Source organism: Haliotis asinina, chromosome 12 (assembly GCF_037392515.1).
Source record: "Haliotis asinina isolate JCU_RB_2024 chromosome 12, JCU_Hal_asi_v2, whole genome shotgun sequence".
NCBI lineage: Eukaryota > Metazoa > Mollusca > Gastropoda > Lepetellida > Haliotidae > Haliotis > Haliotis asinina.
This window is the reverse complement of record NC_090291.1, coordinates 7,285,385-7,304,237: the sequence shown is the minus strand read 5'-3', so window position 1 is coordinate 7,304,237 and position 18,853 is coordinate 7,285,385. Positions and strand designations below refer to the sequence as shown.

General features: G+C 42.6%; 1 protein-coding gene across 1 annotated transcript in view; it reads left to right on the top strand.

Moving 5' to 3' along the window:
• Window positions 1-18,853, top strand: part of LOC137257983 (cleavage and polyadenylation specificity factor subunit 1-like) — a 31,257-nt gene that overhangs the window by 3,712 nt on the left and 8,692 nt on the right. Inside the window, exons 4-25 of the mRNA XM_067795507.1 lie at window positions 1,672-1,799; window positions 2,052-2,132; window positions 2,834-2,985; window positions 3,801-3,953; window positions 4,447-4,586; window positions 4,861-4,971; window positions 5,856-5,949; window positions 6,089-6,176; window positions 6,691-6,810; window positions 7,517-7,565; window positions 8,071-8,168; window positions 8,389-8,544; window positions 9,026-9,118; window positions 9,590-9,688; window positions 9,822-9,960; window positions 10,363-10,532; window positions 10,936-11,072; window positions 11,512-11,607; window positions 13,084-13,159; window positions 17,027-17,136; window positions 17,609-17,711; window positions 18,009-18,245. Of these exons, the coding sequence (XP_067651608.1) occupies window positions 1,672-1,799; window positions 2,052-2,132; window positions 2,834-2,985; window positions 3,801-3,953; window positions 4,447-4,586; window positions 4,861-4,971; window positions 5,856-5,949; window positions 6,089-6,176; window positions 6,691-6,810; window positions 7,517-7,565; window positions 8,071-8,168; window positions 8,389-8,544; window positions 9,026-9,118; window positions 9,590-9,688; window positions 9,822-9,960; window positions 10,363-10,532; window positions 10,936-11,072; window positions 11,512-11,607; window positions 13,084-13,159; window positions 17,027-17,136; window positions 17,609-17,711; window positions 18,009-18,245 (2,630 nt within the window). The remainder of the gene's footprint in view (window positions 1-1,671; window positions 1,800-2,051; window positions 2,133-2,833; window positions 2,986-3,800; window positions 3,954-4,446; window positions 4,587-4,860; window positions 4,972-5,855; window positions 5,950-6,088; window positions 6,177-6,690; window positions 6,811-7,516; window positions 7,566-8,070; window positions 8,169-8,388; window positions 8,545-9,025; window positions 9,119-9,589; window positions 9,689-9,821; window positions 9,961-10,362; window positions 10,533-10,935; window positions 11,073-11,511; window positions 11,608-13,083; window positions 13,160-17,026; window positions 17,137-17,608; window positions 17,712-18,008; window positions 18,246-18,853) is intronic.

The window sequence follows — 18,853 nt, the reverse complement described above, 5'->3', positions numbered from 1 at the left end:
TTAATTTTTCTATTACATTTTCATTCATGTCATCCAGGAACCTGAACGCCTATCAATAACTGTAGCAAATATTGTTTAATCATGTTAATCATTGTCATAAATACACTTAACACCAATTCTTTGTAAGGTGGAGCCATATGCATGTATTAATATTGCTATCACACTTAAACTGTAGCCTCAGGAGTTTGGATTTGTATTTAAGAATATGTTTGCTGTTATCAACCCAGAGGCATTGCAGACAAAGTTAAATGGCATGCCTTCATGCTTATCTGACTATCCACAGATGTTAATATGGTTTCCTTTTACCATGTTTATTACAAAACACTTGTTGACAGAGTACCTTTCTATGCAATCAACCTATGACAGAGAATCTTGAAAATATTTTTGAAATATTATTTGTAGCTATTCTATATGTTGTTCTCTCAAGAGAAAATAAAGAATGGCTTTTAAATGTTACCTTTTAAAGATACATTACCTTTTTTACATTGTCTCCAGTATACCTCTTTGAGAAGTATTTTGTCCAATGTTAAAAGCTGTATCCCACCAACTGTCATTGATTTTGATGGAGAGAGTTTTGTACTTCTTAATATCAACATTAATGTAGTTACATTTATGTTTTCTTAATCTGTGTTATTTGATTTGTCACAGAAGTCAAGAAGATTATGAAACAAAACAGATCCCTGCATTGTCATAAGACTGTAATGGGCCAGGGGAGTGTTCCGTATTCTTGATTTTGCACACCATGTTCCATGAAATGTTATGAGTTGAAACCTACTAAAATTTCTCAGAAAGTCAAGACTAGATTTTTCAAAAATATATTTTGCTATTGGCTCCATTTTACAGAGAATTGGTGTTCAAGACATGTTTTTGTGTGACAAGCATAATTTCCCTGACTGTTATCAGGCAGTCATGGGAATGAAAGACCCCTCTGAAGTAGTCATGTGACTGACAAGTGACCTTAGACAGCATACTTTGTAACTCTCTTTCTACAGTTATGTCCCTTAGTAAGCTGAATCACATTGAAAAAAATTGTATGTTCTCTTTTCATCTGAGCAAACATCTGAGAACATCACATTATGAGACACTGTGCAAACATCCTTTCATTTGATTAGTGAGGGTGTTACTTATGAGAATGGGAAAGTTACAGTTATAATGTGTTTTCTGATCATGATAAAATGAAGTAGCTAATAGTATTCTGACTGACCATTGAAGGTAGTAGGTAGTAGGACAATGCCAATGCCAGAATTGTCTCTCTGCCACTTCAGTGTTGAAACATTTGAAGAAAAGAGATCTAGACTTCCATTTCGACCATCTGTTATACATTCCAGAATGTTATTATGTTCTATGTTCAAATGTTGAATCAAGAACTAAGATCAAATATTTGAAAATGTAGTGTGCAATGAAAGTCACCTGTTTGAAACCTGTAGGGAGAGAAAATTCCTTTCTTCTTGACTACTGTCGACTTCCCATTTGAAGACAAATGTACTGGATGGTGTAAAACTGCTGGGACAACTCCATGTACTGGTGCAAGAAGAATGTCTGACACAGACACCAACGTAGCCACCAGGCAAGGAAAGGCATATCTACTCTTTTAAATTTTCCTTATCCTTATGCTTATGCTTATTTGACAGATAATTTACTGGATAAGTGTAAAATATCAATTTTTTTCAGAGAGTCGCAGGACAAGACTGGAGAACCTGGCTACATTTACGTTGTTTGGCAATGTGATGTCCATGCAGACAGTGAAGCTTGCCGGCTCACAGAGGGATGCCTTGTTGCTCAGTTTTAATGATGCAAAGGTAAAGACTTTTCACAGACATGTTTAGAAGTATTTACTACAAAAAGACTGATCTTGTTAATTTTACCAGTGTTTTAATTCATGTCAGGGGTGGATAACTCTTTTGGTTGAAATAGATTACATGTTTTCTTTATTTCAAGTGAACATCTTTCGTATATTTTTAAAAGTTTCGCTTACTGACTCTTCAGTATGATCCAATCATATTTCTTTGAGAGAACTGAAAAACAATTTCAGACATATATATATGTTTCAGTTGTCAGTGCTAGAGTACGACCCAGGTACACATGACCTAAAGACATCATCACTCCATCAGTTTGAGGAGCAGGAGTTGAAGGTAGGTTACCCGTGGTAGCGGGTTACCTGTGGCTAGGGGTTACCTGTGGTAGTGGGTTACCAGTGGCAGGATTGTTGTGTATGACTCAAGACCACAATTTGACCGAGTCTTTGCGGTCATTCCTTCACTGTTTTGTGTGTGCCAGGTTCAGTTATGTCCAAGAAAACCATTAGGGAACAGTGGTTGATCTCAGTGTTCATCAGTGCTTCAGGTCCTGTTTACATTAACATGTGAGAAGTTTGCTTTGATATGATCTGCATTCAGAGCTCCAGATAAGATTGAGCTCATGTGGGTACTGTAACCACTGCATTTGGGAGCGGGTATTATGAATGTGGAGTGGGTATTTCATATTCCTTTACCCACTGCTTTCAAATATGTGGGTATTGCAGTGACTATACTCAACTAAATATATGTCATTGAGTAACTTGACTAAGCCTGTGTGTTCTGCCTCATGTCATACCAAATCAAAACCAACATAGATATAATAGAAATGATTTCATAAAAATTCTGTTTGGATATGTTTTTAACTGTTTGCTTATGTAACATTTTAAATGCATAATTGTTTCGCAACAATTATTTTTCGATGCATAAATGGACATTTTCTATGCATATTATTGTCCAGATATGCAGCTTATCAATATCATTGCCTCTATGCATTACCAGTAATACCAGTACTGACTATGCTACATGTATGATTACAGGAAGGGTTTTATAAGCCACACACAATCCCCATAGTGCGAGTTGACCCTGACGGCCGCTGTGCTGTAATGCTGGTCTACGGCACCCACCTGGTGGTGCTGCCATTCAAAAAGGACGCTGTGTTGGAGGAGATTGACCCACTCATGGGGGGATCGTGAGTCTCTTGTTACCATAGTTACAGACATGGCATGACTAACCTAATCAGTAATCCCCAGGAACTTGAACATACCTAATAATTGAACCTACTTTGTACATATTTTGAATTATCAGGTATAAGACTTGTGAGGATCTGTTTTAGAATGGTCTCTCATGGACATACTAGCTCTCATGGTTGATACATTACGTGATTGATGCCCAGAATATCAATCACTTGATTTTCTGACTTTCATATGACTGAATACTGCAAACAAACATGTCAGTATGGACCATATCTGTATGTAGAAATCACTTTGTGAGTACATCTGACGCTCAGGCTGTGAATCATGCTTCTGGAGTTTATTGCTCTTGAGATAAATTTGTTGAATTGATTGGTTTATAGACAGAGCATATGAAACCATGCAGGTGGATTTGCCTGGGTGTCGCATCTCAGTCCTTGTGGCTGCCAAACAGCTGATCGCTTCAAAATGTTAGAGTTGACGTATACAATAATGAGTATGAACAGAGTAATGAAGCTGTAACACCTTTGTAAATTCTGTATTTGGCCTCAGGAAATATGGAATTTACAAGGGTCTTACAGTCTTGCACACCCTTTGAAAACACTGAGTAATATCATGTCATGGGATGAAACTACACAGGTTGTTCAAAGTTAAATGCTGCTAAGTACTTAATTATGGATAACACAGATTTGAAAACATTTAGTTGAACTTATAACACTTTCTAACTCTTTTTCCCCAATTTGTATTTGAATTGCACTGAGTTTGGAAGGCTGGATACGCCCCTCCTCTGCCACCATCTTCTGTCTGTTGTCAGGTTCAGTAGCAAATCCCCCATTTTGTCATCCTACATCATTGACTTGCGGAAGCTGGATGAGAAGATCACCAACGTCCATGACATTCAGTTCCTGCATGGCTACTTCGAGCCGACTGTCTTCATCCTGTACGAGCCCCTAATGACATGGACAGGGTAGGTAACTGGATCGGTTATACATAGTACTTGGTCTGTGGCAACCTGTGCTGCTTGTTTGGGGATGACTAAGTGGAGAGGTTGGACATTGATGGGTCTCTTGATTTCATTGTCATTGTACCTAGACAAAGTGAATTGTTGCTCACAATATCTATCACTGGATTGTCTGGTCAGTACTTGCTTATGTACAATCATGAGTTGGAGTATAGCTATGTACTTTGCCACAATAAACAAATCTTTCATATGCCTAGAGCTTTGTGTTATTGTTTCTCTTTTGGTATATGAAAATTGATTGATCAAGACACTTGCATACTAACTGATGGTTTAATAACTATGGTTTTCTTTTGTGATAGTTTATGATATTGTCATTTCATATTAAAAAATTGCTGTGACACAACAAACAAGGTCATACACTTTGGAACAGAGCACAAATAAATCCTTTGACACCTTCTTTTCATGTTGTCATTAATGTGTTTGATTGTACATCATACAGACGTACAGCAGTAAGGGCGGACACCTGCTCTATTGTTGCTATCTCCCTCAACATCCAACAGAAAGTCCACCCCATCATCTGGTCACTGAGTAGTCTCCCCTTTGACTGTTTCATGGCGGTTGCTGTGCCACGACCAATTGGTATGTAGTAATGATCTAGATGTGTGGTTAACATCCTTTCCTGTCACACTTCTGCCTCACCAGCATTTTTTGATGGTGTCGAGACTAGCTGACTCCTAGCTAGAGTTTTCGGTTATTCCTGAAACACAGTTTTTTCCCCCATCTTGTCCAATCTGTTATTGACCAAGTTGCAGAGATTATCAGTACATAATGTAATGTTTGTGTGTTCACACTTTGTTACGTGACACAACCAGGTTGATATGTTTGGTCGACTTCCACGATGTTTGTGTTCCAGGTGGTGTGATAGTGTTTGCTGTCAACTCACTTCTCTACCTGAATCAGAGTGTGCCTCCGTATGGGGTCTCTCTCAACAGCATCGCAGAGGCTTCCTCAGCCTTCCCTCTCCGTAAGTAAACACAGAGAAACCTATTGTGATCTTTCTTAGTTTCTCTCATTTGAGTAGGTAACATATGATCATGCCTGTAGTCCTAGTAGGATATTTACTGTTCACAGATATATTTAGATCCAAATATATATCAGTGACATAAATTGCAGGCTTTGAATGTTGTCCCTATATGGTTTTATAACTCAAACTCTTTTTGTTAGGAGGTGTTGTAGATGTAAATAGTACTGAACATCATTAGTTTTGACATTTATTGGCAGGGGAAACATTCATCATGATCATTATCTTCCCATGGACGTCATATTAAGATCACCATTCGGGGAATAATGCTAGTTGTATTGCATCATTTCTAGTTGGCATCTCCCCACAAATACCATCTCCCGGTCCGTACTTTGTTACCTCCTGTGGGCGTCTCTTCACAAATACCATCTCCTGGTCCATACCTTGCTACTTCCTGTTGGTGTCTCCCCACAAATACCATCTCCTGGTCCATACTTTGTTACTTCCGTTACTTCCTGTTGGCATCTCCCCACAAATACCATCTCTTGGTCCATATCTTGCTACTTCCTGTTGGTGTCTCCCCACAAATACCATCTCCTGGTCCATACTTTGTTACTTCCGTTACTTCCTGTTGGCATCTCCCCACAAATACCATCTCCTGGTCCATACCTTGCTATTTCCTGTTGGCATCTCCCCACAAATACCATCTCCTGGTCCATACTTCATTACTTCCTGTTGACATCTCCCTACAAATACCACCTCATGGTCCATACTTTGTTACTTCCTGTTGGCATCTGCCCACAAATATGGTTTCCTGTTCCATACTTCATTACGTCTTGTTGTGCTGATGTCAGTAGCATCCACATTCTGAGTGTGATTTGTTCCAGGGATCCAGGACGGAGTGAAGCTAACGCTGGACTGTGCCAGGGCCTCCCTCATCTCCCATGACAGACTGGTGTTGTCCCTGAAAGGCGGGGAGCTGTGAGTGGACTCTACCATCAATCCTTTCTACAATTTGTTATTCATTGTTAACATGTTATTCCTAGAATGATGCTATGGCAGTCTATCCATCAGTGTTGTTTTTGTGATATTTTTTTAATCTGTCAGACCTTGTGTCCAGGTATGTGTTGACCCTGGTGGTGGACGGTATGAGGAGCGTTCGCAGTTTCCACTTCGACAAGGCTGCTTCCAGCGTGCTCACCACCTGCGTGAGTATTTGAAATCTATTCCTACAGCTGTGCAGAAAGATAGTTTATGTGTTCTAGCAAGAGCTATGTGTAATCTTTTAAAGACAAAGACTGACTTGTTTTAATATTTGCATCAATGAGGAATTTCTGCAATATTATGCGATTAGTCAGATTCTTAAGCCAGTACCACCTGATCTGACTGCACTCACATGGTCAACGGTTTCCATAAGTTTCTGTCTGTGAAGGGTCTTCAGTGTGCTTATAGACATTTACCAGGCTCTTGTGTCATATATAGTGACACAGGCTGAACTTGTGTAATCCATATGGACCAGAACAGGAGGTGATTGATTCAGCCTCAGACCACCCATGTCCCTGAATGTAACCAAAGACATTTCTCTGTGTGAAAAGGATCAATGTTATTTGCACAAGATATGGGTCTTGATGTGTGTTTGATGTCAACAAGTACACAGATGGACAGGTCTCTTGACGACTGCTTCTCTGGTGATGCCTTTACCTGTCGTTTTCTGTTCTCCAGATGTGCCAGTGTGAGGAAGGCTTCCTTTTCCTGGGCTCGCGGCTTGGCAACTCACTGTTGCTCAAGTACGAAGAGAAGGCCCTGGACAAGTCCGAGAAGCAGGAGGCTGACAAGAAACAGGTGTGTGTTATATCAGTGTCCAGTCTTATGTTATATGTGTTTTCTGTTGTGTTGTCTTGTGTGTCATTCTTGAGTATGTGTTTAGTTCTGTCTTGTGTGTGTGCCTTGTGTGTGTGTCTTGTGTTATGTTGTATCTGTCTCATTGTGAATTTGTAGTGTGTCATGTTTGTTTATGTGTTTATGTATATGTATGGTATGTTTTATCTGTAGTGTGTGTGATGTGTCGTTTAAATGTGATGTGTCATGTGTCAGACATGTGTCATGTGTGATGTGATGCTTGTGTGATGTGTGCATGTGATGTGTTGGTTGTCATGTGTCATTTGTGTAAGAGATATGTGTCATGTGTGTGATATCATGTGTGTAATGTATTTGTGTCATGTGTCATGTGAGTGATATGTCATGTGTGTGTGATGTGTGTGAGACGTGTCATTTGTGATGTGTCATGTGTGATGTGTCGTGTGATGTGCGATGTGTCATGTGTGTGATGTGTCATGTGGATAAGAGATATGTTCATGTGCGTTACGTTCATGTGTGTGTGTGTGTATGTGTGTGTTTGTTTGTTTGTTTGTTTGTTTGTTTGTTTGTTTTTGTGTCTTCCATGTTATGTTTGTCTTCCTTCACCAGAACTACAGCGTACATATTCCTTTGTTCTTCAATTTCAAATGACCCAGAAATGACTCTCTGCGATTTATTCTTATGTTTGCAGAATGAACCAGCTTCGAAAAAGAGGAAAGTTGAAGGGGCGGAACAGTTAGGTAAGTGTGTCACACATTCAGCATTTATTCTAGAGGATCAGTCAAACATGCTTTAGACTTTGTGGCTTTAGGACATGTAGGGCATTATGTTCATGTGTATGCTGTTTGATTCCATCTACCAGTAGGGCGGTGGGGTAATCTAATGGTTAAAGTGTACACTCGTCACACTGAGGAATCAGATTTGATTTACCACATAGGTACATTGATGAAGCCCATTTCTGGTGTCACCCATCATGATATTGCTGGAATATTGCTAGAAGCGGTGTAAAACTAAACTCACTCGCTTACTTACCAGCAGTGTTTCAGCTGCATGACATCTATCTGTAGATAACTAGTTCTGAACCAGACAAACCAATGATTGACATCATGATCACTGCTGCATGACAACATGGCATACTTTTCAGTGATTCCATCAGTCGCCCCTTACAGCAAGAACTGGTTGCTGAAGACATCTAAGCATGGTGTTCATATTTGCTCCCTCGCTCACTGCGTATCTGTGTTGCAGCCTCTGACGTGACAGAGATTGAGAACCTGGACGAACTGGAGGTGTACGGTGCCAGTGAAAACACGTCAGGAACCACCATTACGTCCTACACCTTTGAGGTCACGTCATATGGAAATCATCACTCAAACATGAATAAAGAAATGCTGAATGAGTAATGTGATGTATTTTTTAAATGACGTTTAAAAATTGATTGTTGAAATTTTCTGTTTGAATTGTCTATTTGTAATTTTATAATCTTCCTCTGTAAAGTGTTAACCAACCTGGCAGTCAGTAACTTCATGCAAGCATTGATGAGTTGCCTCCCTTGTAATGGAGCAGGTCTGTGACAACATATGGAACATCGCCCCATGCGGACAGATCACTATGGGAGATCCTGTCTTCCTGTCCGAAGAGTTCAGCAGCTCCCTTGACCCTGACCTTGAACTTGTCACGACCTCTGGCTATGGCAAGAATGGGGCCTTGTCAGTATTACAGGTAAACATACTCCAGCTCCTTCTTTGAAGGACAGTTCATACTATAACATTATTAAACTGAGTTGCTTCATTGAGTGGTTTGGTGTACGTTTTTTTCTTGACTTAACAATCTAGGGTCTTTGGTATTCCTCTGTACGAGAGTCTTTTCAGGAAATATGAAGATGATGAAATGTTATAGTGAAGTATTCTACACAGTTCCATAATTCAACTAATAACTGGAGTTTCATAACTTTGTTCAAGAATTTGGTGATATTGAATCATTGTAACATCAGTGTGTGACCTGGTGACATTGTTTTTGTCTGCGTCACTTCCATACACGTATCGGCTCATCTGCTCAATGTTAATGTTTTTGTTTGAAAATGATAAAGAAAGCAAAAGCAGATCAACACATTGTCACAGACACTAACAATGGCCTGGGTGTAAATATTAGGTTGGAGTTGCGTCCGCTTCTGCTGTGATCCGTCTGTATGCTTTTGTTCCAGAGAAGCATTCGGCCGCAGGTTGTGACGACGTTCGAGCTTCCCGGATGTCGAGACCTGTGGACTGTGTTCAGCTCTGTTCCCCTAGTAGATGATGTGAGTCTTGTTTGTAGATGGTGTTGATAAGTGAAGAGATTTTGATTACAGTGTCATTGAAATGGATGACATAATGTTGGTGTCGATGATTTTCTTGTGAAGAGGTGGATGTGATGATGTTTGTAGGGTTGATGTGATGTGCATGGTGTTGATATGGTTCATGATGTTTAGGAGGATGACAGTTCTGTTGATGATGTTGATTGTACTGACAGTTCTGTTGATGATGTTGATTGTACTGACAGTTCTAATGATGATGTTGATTGTGCTGAGAGTGATGTTGATGTTGATTGTGTAGACAGTACTCTTGACGATTTTGATTGTGGTGACTGTGGTGTTGACGATGTTGATGGAGCTGACAGTGATGTTGACAATTTTGATTGGACTGACTGGTGTTGATGATTTTGATGGTGTTGACAGTGATGTTGATGATACTGACAGTGATGTTGATGATGCCTTTGCTTGTGTTGACAGGAGGCAGAGAAGGAGGAAGGAGAGAAAGAGGAGGAGCCCAAACCGGAGTTGAAAGGCGGTCATGCCTTCCTCATCCTCAGTCGTGCTGACACAAGCATGGTCAGTTGTCAAGTGTTTAAAAATAAGAGATTACCATCATTTCTTCTTGTTAATGTTGATAGCTTTTTGATGTTCTAATTCAGCCTATGTTTACCAGAGTCGAACCTCTATTGTGTCTTATCACCTTGTTCAGGTCCTGAAAACAGGCCAGGAGATCATGGAGTTAGACCACAGCGGTTTTAGCACTGAGGCTGCGACAGTATACGCTGGGAATATCGGGGCCAACTACATCCTGCAAGTCTGTCCGAAGGCTATCCGTCTGCTTGAAGGAGGTACCTCTCATCTACAATATACTCTGCTAGGAAAACAGTTGTAGGATCTAAACTAGATATTGTATTTAATGCAAGAACACTGAGATTACCTACAAGAGTATGAGAGAATCATCAACCTAACTCTGATCTATTTGTGTCTTGTGACAGTGACATTTGAACTATGGCCTCCTTGTGTCTTGTGACAGTATCCTGTGGCCCTTGACCACCTTATGTCTTGACAGTGACAACTGAACCTTGACCTTGTGTCTTGTGACAGTGTCTTTTGACCCCTGACCTCTTGTGTCTTCTACCAGTGACATTTTAATCCTGGCCTATTTGCATCTTGTGACCATGACGTTCGACCCCTGACCTTGTCTCATGGTAGTGATATTTGACCCCTGACCTCCTTGTATCCCTTGACAGTGAAGCAGCTGCAGCACATTCCCATGGACATCTGCATCACCAAGTGCACCGTGGCCGACCCCTATGTACTCATCATGACAGAGGATGGAGGCTTCATGTTGCTCACGCTCAAACAGGACAGCTTCGGCACTGGTGTCAGACTGGCTGTCATGAAACCACAGCTACAGATAGTAGGTCATAACACCATCCCAAGGATAATAGGTTTTGTTTGGGGGTCAAGGTCACTTGAAATGGTTATGTAAAGAAAATGTAGTTGGTTATTATATAAGTTGGATGCTGATAGACATACAAAGAAAACAGACTATATGCTTCATGAGACTGTGCTGGTGTAGAGTATAATCACTTTTGGCACCACATATTTTCTTGGACCTTGTTTCAATTGCTATACTGTGTTAGCCCAGATATATTCTCTAGGTTTGTGAGCAACACACGTGTCATCAACTGTATTCTCTCTCTGGTGTGTTCTCTTGTCCTCTCCCTGATATGGTGTGTTCTCATGCTAATGCAGTGTATTTTCTCTCTGTGTGATACGGTGTATTCTCTTTGTGATATGGAGTATTCCTTCTGTGACAGCAACCCCTGGTGGTGAGTGTGACGGCCTACAAGGACCTGAGTGGCATGTTGACAACATCATCCATCAAGACAGAGGAACATCACACTGAGAAGGCCAACAAGCCTGTAGTGGAGAAGCCTGTTCTTCTGGATAGTAGGTTGGTGCAGTACCCATGATATTCTCTTACCCATTAATTCTCTATGCATATTTGTGTCTTTTTACCTGTCTCATATTGCTTCTAAACATGATATTATACCCTGTCTTACGTTTAGCGCAATGTAGGGGATATAGTACTTGGCTCCATCCATCTGACATTTCAAGGTCTCAAGGGGACTTAAACAATTTACCCTTGTCAACAAGATATCTCAAGAATCCTTCACTGAATTCTCTTCATATTTGACACAAAGCATCATCTAGGGAAGGTACTGGTTCACTGGTCATGCGTTTGTTGACTTGTAGCTGCACCTGAAAGCACAACCTTGACTTTCATTACTTTTTATGTTTGATTTGATACTTTGTGGCAGGTGATTATGTCACCTTATTGACAATGTTAGTGTTTGATTACATTCATTAAACGTTTTTGTGTTTTATTTCAGTGCCATCGATGATGAGGATGAACTGTTGTATGGAGACTCGGACACATCAGCCTTCACCTCCTCCTTCAGCATGGGCACACAGGAAACCAAGCACACGTAAGTTGGGATGTTGTGACAGGTGTAGATGGGGATGTTGTCCCAGATGTAGGTGAGGATGTTGTCCCAGATGTTGAGAGGAATGGATTCACAGACAGAGGTGAGGATGTTGTCCCAGACGTAGGTGAGGATGTTGTCCCAGATGTTGAGAGGAATGGATTCACAGACAGGGGTGAGGATGTTGTCCCGGATGTAGGTTGGGATGTTGTCCCAGATGTTGAGAGGAATGGATTCACAGACAGAGGTGAGGATGTTGTCCCAGACGTAGGTGAGGATGTTGTCCCAGATGTTGAGAGGAATGGATTCACAGACAGGGGTGAGGATGTTGTCCCGGATGTAGCTGGGGATGTTGTCCCTGATGTTGAGAGGAATGGATTCACAGATAGAGGTGAGGATGTTGTCCCAGACGTAGGTGAGGATGTTGTCCCAGATGTTGAGAGGAATGGATTAACAGACAGGGGTGAGGATGTTGTCCCGGATGTAGGTGAGGATGTTGTCCCAGATGTTGAGAGGAATGGTTTCACAAACAGAGATGAGGATGTTGTCCCGGATGTAGGTGGGGATGTTGTCCCAGATGTTGAGAGGAATGGATTCACAGACAGGGGTGAGGATGTTGTCCCGGATGTAGGTGAGGATGTTGTCCCAGATGTTGAGAGGAATGGATTCACAGACAGGGGTGAGGATGTTGTCCCGGATGTAGGTGAGGATGTTGTCCCAGATGTTGAGAGGAATGGATTCACATCACAGACAGAGATGAGGATGTTGTCCCAGATGTAAGTGGGGATGTTGTCACAGATGAAGGTGGCAATGTCCCAGATCTAAATGGGGATGTTGTCCCAGTTTAAAATTGGAAAGTTGTCCCAGAAGTATGTGGGGATGTTGTCCCAGATGTATGTATGATGTCATCCCAGGTGTAAGTGGGGATGTTGCCCAAGGTGTGAGGAAGATGTAGTCACAGAGGTAGGTGGGCATGTTGTGACAGATGTAGGTGGGGATGTTGTCACAGCTGTAGATGAGGATGTTGTCACAGAAGTGGGAATGTTGTCCCATGTATGTGGGGATGTTGTGACAGGCATAGGTAGGGATTTTGTCACAGATCCCAGGGGAGATGTCACAGAGGGACGTGGGGATGTTGTCACAGATGTAGATGGGAATGTTGTCGCAGACTTAGGTGGGGATGTTGTCGCAGATGAAAGAGGGGATGTTGTCCCAGTTGTAGGTGGGGATATTGTCACAGACTTGAGGGGGGCATAGTTCTATGTGTGATTGGATATGTTGTGCCAGATGCATGTGAGGATGTCTCAGATATGATGGGGGTGTTGTCCCAGACGTAAGTTGTGATGTTGTCAGAGATGTGAGCTGAAATGTTGTCCCCGCTAAAAGTGGGGAAGGGAAGATGGAGATGGAAGTGTGAATAAAGGAAATATTATTTTGAATATCTTTGACAGTAAAATAACCCCATCATAATATTTTCAGAGCACCAGGAAAGGTCATCAAGGACATCAAACCGTCCTACTGGGCAATCATGTGTCGGGAGAATGGAGATATGGAGGTCAGTGACTAGTTGGCACAGTGTACCATGACTTGGGTACATGGCTTTTGATTGGTGAATGAAGCATATTCCTCCATGCCACCCAGCCCTGAAAGTAGGCCACACTCACAAATGAACCACTGTGTTCTGATTGGGTGATTAAAGCATTGGCGAGGCTTGTATTGTGGATATTATATAACAGTTGACTTGAAGATGTTTCGTGCCTATGGAAATAAAAGAGATAATGTGCTCAGAAAGTGCATACACTATTCATAGAGGTATTTATGTATTTTTCTCACAATATTGAAGTAATTTCCTATTAATAAATATGTTCCAGTGAAGCCGTTTTAAACAATTTACATAATTTTTCTTTGAATTTGTGGCTGAAATTCTTAATCTTTTAATGTAACTGTGATGCTAATTCTAAGTCATGCCACATTTTAAGGAATACATCTTCAGTTGATTTCAGTGCTCAACAATTTCTGTAGTTCTTTTTGAGAAGAAGTCCTCCTTGGGGTACATATAAGCATTTTTATGTCCAATTAAAATCCCTACGACAGTTGTAACTATTTTGATAATAAAATATTTACAAAACAAAAACTCTTTTTTGTCTCATGGGACCACCTTTACAGGGCCGCCCAGTCCCCCTACAGCCAAGAGCAGGTAACTCTGGCCGTCTACCTCGCACCTCACTTTTCATGCTGTCGTTCGACTAGAAAGACGTGCGTGGTCCATTTCAGTATTCTTTGTGCTATCTATCTACAGACAGAATTATGAGTGAGGAAGAGTCAGCTACTGTATGTATGGTTCCTTTTCTTTTGCACGGGCATTAGTTGGAATTTCTTGACTGAAATTTTCATTCATAAATTGTTGTGACTTTGCCGGTTGAGAAATATCTTCCTGTTATGTGGCTGGCAAGATGGAGGCCTTTATGGCTTCTTTTTAGTGCCGGAAGTGTTTCGCTTGCGTCTCACATATTCCTTGTTGCTTGCATTTATCTGCTTATACTTTAAAATAAAGTTGTTTAGCTGGGTGCAGTTCCGCTTGTGGGTGCCGGTCCATCGGTCTCGTACCATTGGTCACTGGCAACCTAACTGGTGGTTCTTGAACACCGGCTTGCCGCCTGTCTCGGTTCCGCTCAGTGCACCGGGGGTCCGTGCTTCGGCAGCCGATCCCACGGGGTCTCGGCGCCCTGGTTCTTTGCTGAGCCAAGGGTAGGCTGATTCAAACAACTTGGCTTCTCACTCGCATCGTCCTTGCGGCATGTACGCAAACATATTGCTGTAATAGTGCTGCAGGTGGTCACCCCCCGATCCCGTGTTTCGTCTTCCTGGTGAAGCGTTTACTCCGTGCAGGGTAGCCGAGATCCAACTGTGCACATTACCTTCGCTCATTAGCGAAGTCGTTTATACTGTTCAGTATTCTGTCGGGTTGCATCTCGTTGTTTGATCTGCCAGAGCTCAACCACCGCTACTTGATGGGAGAAGATGCGCTTTTTGACTCTCCTGTTGTCTGCATCTATGCCTTGAGGGTGGTCTGACCACAGTCAGGCGTTGGCTCACCGTTCCTTTCAGGAGCAGTATTGGAATGCATTGTAGCAACTTCAGGTTACAGTATACCCTGCCTACCTCACTATCCTGCAGAGGCAGCTGGTATCGCAGGAGACGGGTACGAGGAAATTACCTCGTCCATGTTAGTGCGGCAGCTGATGGAGGTCTATTCACATCTGGCGCGTGACTCCATGCGCTCTTGCGCGAGTCAGATGATGTGTTCCTTGATGGGCCTTCGTAAGCTATGGCTGTCTGTTTGCCCAATTTTCACTGGCAACACAGTAGACACTACGGTCTTTGCCTTTCTGGCCGGGCTCTACCCTATTTCCGGGTTCTTTGACAGTAGTTACGGAGGCCACGGAGGTTGTTAGTCAGTTCAAGGACTCTAAGAACTTGCTCGAACAACCCTCCCCCTCTCGCACGTGTCTGAACAACGTGATAGAGGTGCGGTCAGTGATCTCATCTGTAGAGGCAGGGCATTGTCTCCCGTCAGTCGACCTCAAAGATCATGTCTCCATGTACCGATGCATCCCAAGTTCAGGAAACACCTCAGGTTTTCCGTCGATGGGGTTTGTTATCACTTTCGTGTGCTCCCCTTTGGCATCTCCACAGCGCAAAGGGTGCTCATGCTAGTACCAGCTCAGGTCGCCAGGGCACAGGGAAACTTTTGTTTCCCACACCTGGAAGACTGGATACCCAGGGCGCTCTCCCAACATGTATGTCAAGAATCCACACAGTCGGTCATGGATATTCGCACCAGGTTATGTTGGGGTATAAATCTTAAAAACACAGAACTGGTGCCGACACAGTGCTGCTAGTGCAGCCGCCTGTACTATTACCATTGTGACCGAACCTCCTATCCCAGAACTGTCAGCCACACCCCTATCCCAGGATTCAGTAGGTGGCCTGGCTACTGTCTGGCATCGCTTCCAAGTGAGCTGAATTCGTGCATCAGTTGCAGACATAATTCTGGCTTTGTGGAGGGATCTCACGAATGTTCAGTATGAGGATAGATGGGCCTGTTATACGCTCTGGCGTGGAAATAGAGGGGATTTTTTATCCCTTAGTTGAAGCGTTGGAGTTTTTACAGTCTCGATTACAATCCAACTTAAGTCGCTTCTACTATTCAAGGCTACTCCACGGCTATTTCAGCCTTCCAGATCCCCGTCGATGGTGCCTTGTTTGGACAATACCTCCTGGTACAGCATTTTCTTGCAGGCGTCTGGTAGTTAGATGGACAAGTCCTCCATGGGATTTGTCTAGAGTATTGGAATGGTTGCCCACTGCTCTCGTTTATGACTTGGCCAACCTGCCGTTACAACGGTTACGTCTGGTAGACGTGTTAGTGACTTGCACGTCATATCTTCACACCTGGAACTTACTGTGTTCCATAAGGATCGGATTAGCATGCGCCCAAAGATCAATCATTCGATCAAGGCTCATGTATTAGATGTTAGGAAAACTCTTAAAATGTATATTAAGAGAACAGCCTTACTCTGTGAGGGGAAACTGCTATTTTGCTCTTATGGTGGCAGCAAAGCTGACTGTCCGGCTACCACAGAGGTGGTATCCCGATGGATTGTATCGGCATACCTCAGCTTTGTCATGCCCCCACCTTGATTGACATCAGCGGTCAGGTGACCAGGTCAGTGCCTTTTCTATTTCTGTGTGATTGTAGATTTGCACTTAGATCGAATGGACTGTGCTGTCAGACAGAATACCACTCTCTATTGTTTATCTTTGGGAGTCTCTTTAATGCTTATATATAGCCCAAGGAGGACTTATTCTGAAAAAGAGTTATACAAACCTGTAGAGGTTATGAATTCTTTGAAGAATGTCCTCCTTTGGGTACGGCCACCCGCCTCTCCTCATTCTGTCTGATATGTTCAGCATGAAAAGTGAGGTGCGAAGTAGACCTAGAGTTACCTTCTCTTGGCTGTAGGGAGCCTGGGGGGAGCCTGTAAAGGTGATCCCACAAGACAAAAACAAGTTTTCTGTTTTGTAGATATTTTATTATCGAAATAGTTACAACTGTCGTAGGGATCAACACTTCTGCAGGTGAGGAGGGTGTTGCACACATAGGTCGATGCTTTCATGTTTTCTTAAATATCTGACAGTATTTCCTGGTTTGTCCTACCAGACATGATGTTCTGGACTGACTGTCACCATGATGTGTGTCTACAGAAGTGTGGCCTTCAATCTGTGTTTCTATATGTATGTCTTGTTCCAGATCTACAGAAGTGTGGCCTTCAATCTGTGTTTCTATATGTATGTCTTGTTCCAGATCTACAGAAGTGTGGCCTTCAATCTGTGTTTCTATATGTATGTCTTGTTCCAGATCTACAGCATGCCTGACTTCAAGCTGTGTTTCTATGTCAAGAACTTTCCCATGGGGCACAAGGTGCTGGTAGACAGTGGGCAGGTCGTAGACACTGCTGCTAAACAAAGGTAGGCTTCTGGTGTTGGGGCATTGTGGAATATTTTGCCCAATCAGAATTTCATGACATATATAATGTGTTCAGTTTGGGTCACAACCAGCACAGGTAGAATCTAGGAAGTAGTCAGAGCTTGTCAAGATCATCCTCTCCCCTAAGTCTCTATTTCGTCACAACTTGACTTTACAGGTTTTGTCCCAATCCATGAAGATCTGGGATAGAATTGCTCTGCAGCAACCCATTCCTGTTATAAAAGGCACTAACGGGATCAGATGGCCAATCTTGCTCTATAGATCGATGTTCGTGCTATTGATCACTTGATTGTCTGGTCCAGAGTTTGGCATAAAACAACAAACTGACCAGCCCCATCTGTAGTCACTGTCTAACCAGTGAGTGGTTAAGATCTTCTCACTATAAGCTATCCATTAGCACTGACTGTTGTTTTCTGTTGTTTCCTGTTGTGTGATGTTTGCTGAATGTTCCAGTGCAAGCTTCAGTGACAAGTCAGGCATGGTGGGTGAGGTGCATGAGGTCAAGGAGCTTCTGATGGTGGGGTTCGGACACAACAAGTCACGCCCATACCTCCTGGTGAGAAGCAAACTTTGTTTGAGTCATGTTCATGAGTTTCTGGCCATTTTCATATCTAGCTAACCTGGCTGAAAATAAAAAAAAATTACATCATGTTCATCCACTTTTGTGGGTCAATAGTGAACTAGTACAAGCAGCCACACGCACACATAGTTACACCTCATCTCTCCTATGTTCCTCCCAGACCCATATGGAGGACTCACTGCATCCAATTTTGTAAGTCAGTAGTGGACTGACTAGTACAGGCAGCCACACACAAACATGTAGTTACACATCATTTTTCCTTTGTTCCTCCAGGCTCGTGTGGAGGACTCGCTGCTGATCTATGAGGCGTTCCCGTACCAGCAGGAGAATCTGTCCCGCACAGAGAACCACCTGAAGATCCGCTTCAAGCGCTACAACCACAACATCATGCTGAAGGAGCGGAGGCCGCCAAAGGGGAAGAAGAAGGATGACAAGGAGGAGGAGGAGAGGGTCGCTGTGTACTCCCAACAACATCTGCGCTACTTCGAGGATGTCTCTGGCTATTCGGGTGTAAGTAACCCGGTTCCAGCCTAGAGCTGCTTGTAGACATGTTAATGAATGAGTCTGCTGCATTGTACTATATGGCAGCGGTCTGTAAATAATGAAGCCTAGACCAGACCATGCAGTGATCAACTGCATGAGCATTGATCTGTACAATTGGGAACTGATGACATGTGTCAACCAAGTCAGTAAGCCTGACCACCCAATCCCATTGGTCGCCTCTTACGACAAGCATGGTCGCCTTTTATGGCAAGCATGGGTTGCTGAAGGCGTGTTCTACCCTGGACCTTCACCCTTCACAGGTCTTAGGTGTGAGGAGGTGTGTTTGGATAATGTAATGGATAATGTGTACAATCTGGGGATGGAATAATGATATGGGCTTCTTCTGTTGATAATAATAATCATGTTTGTTTCCTCAAAACGTGTGTGTAGAGGGCATGGTCAAAGTAAGAATGACAATCAACTTGTTTAGACAAATTCCATCATAACAGATCTGATCTGATCTGATGTGCTCTGTATGGTAGGATAAGCAGTTAGTGCTGTCATTGGATAAACACTCCATCCCTTCACACAAGACCTAGGTGAACTGTTTTAATGTCAGCTTACCTGTGACTTAA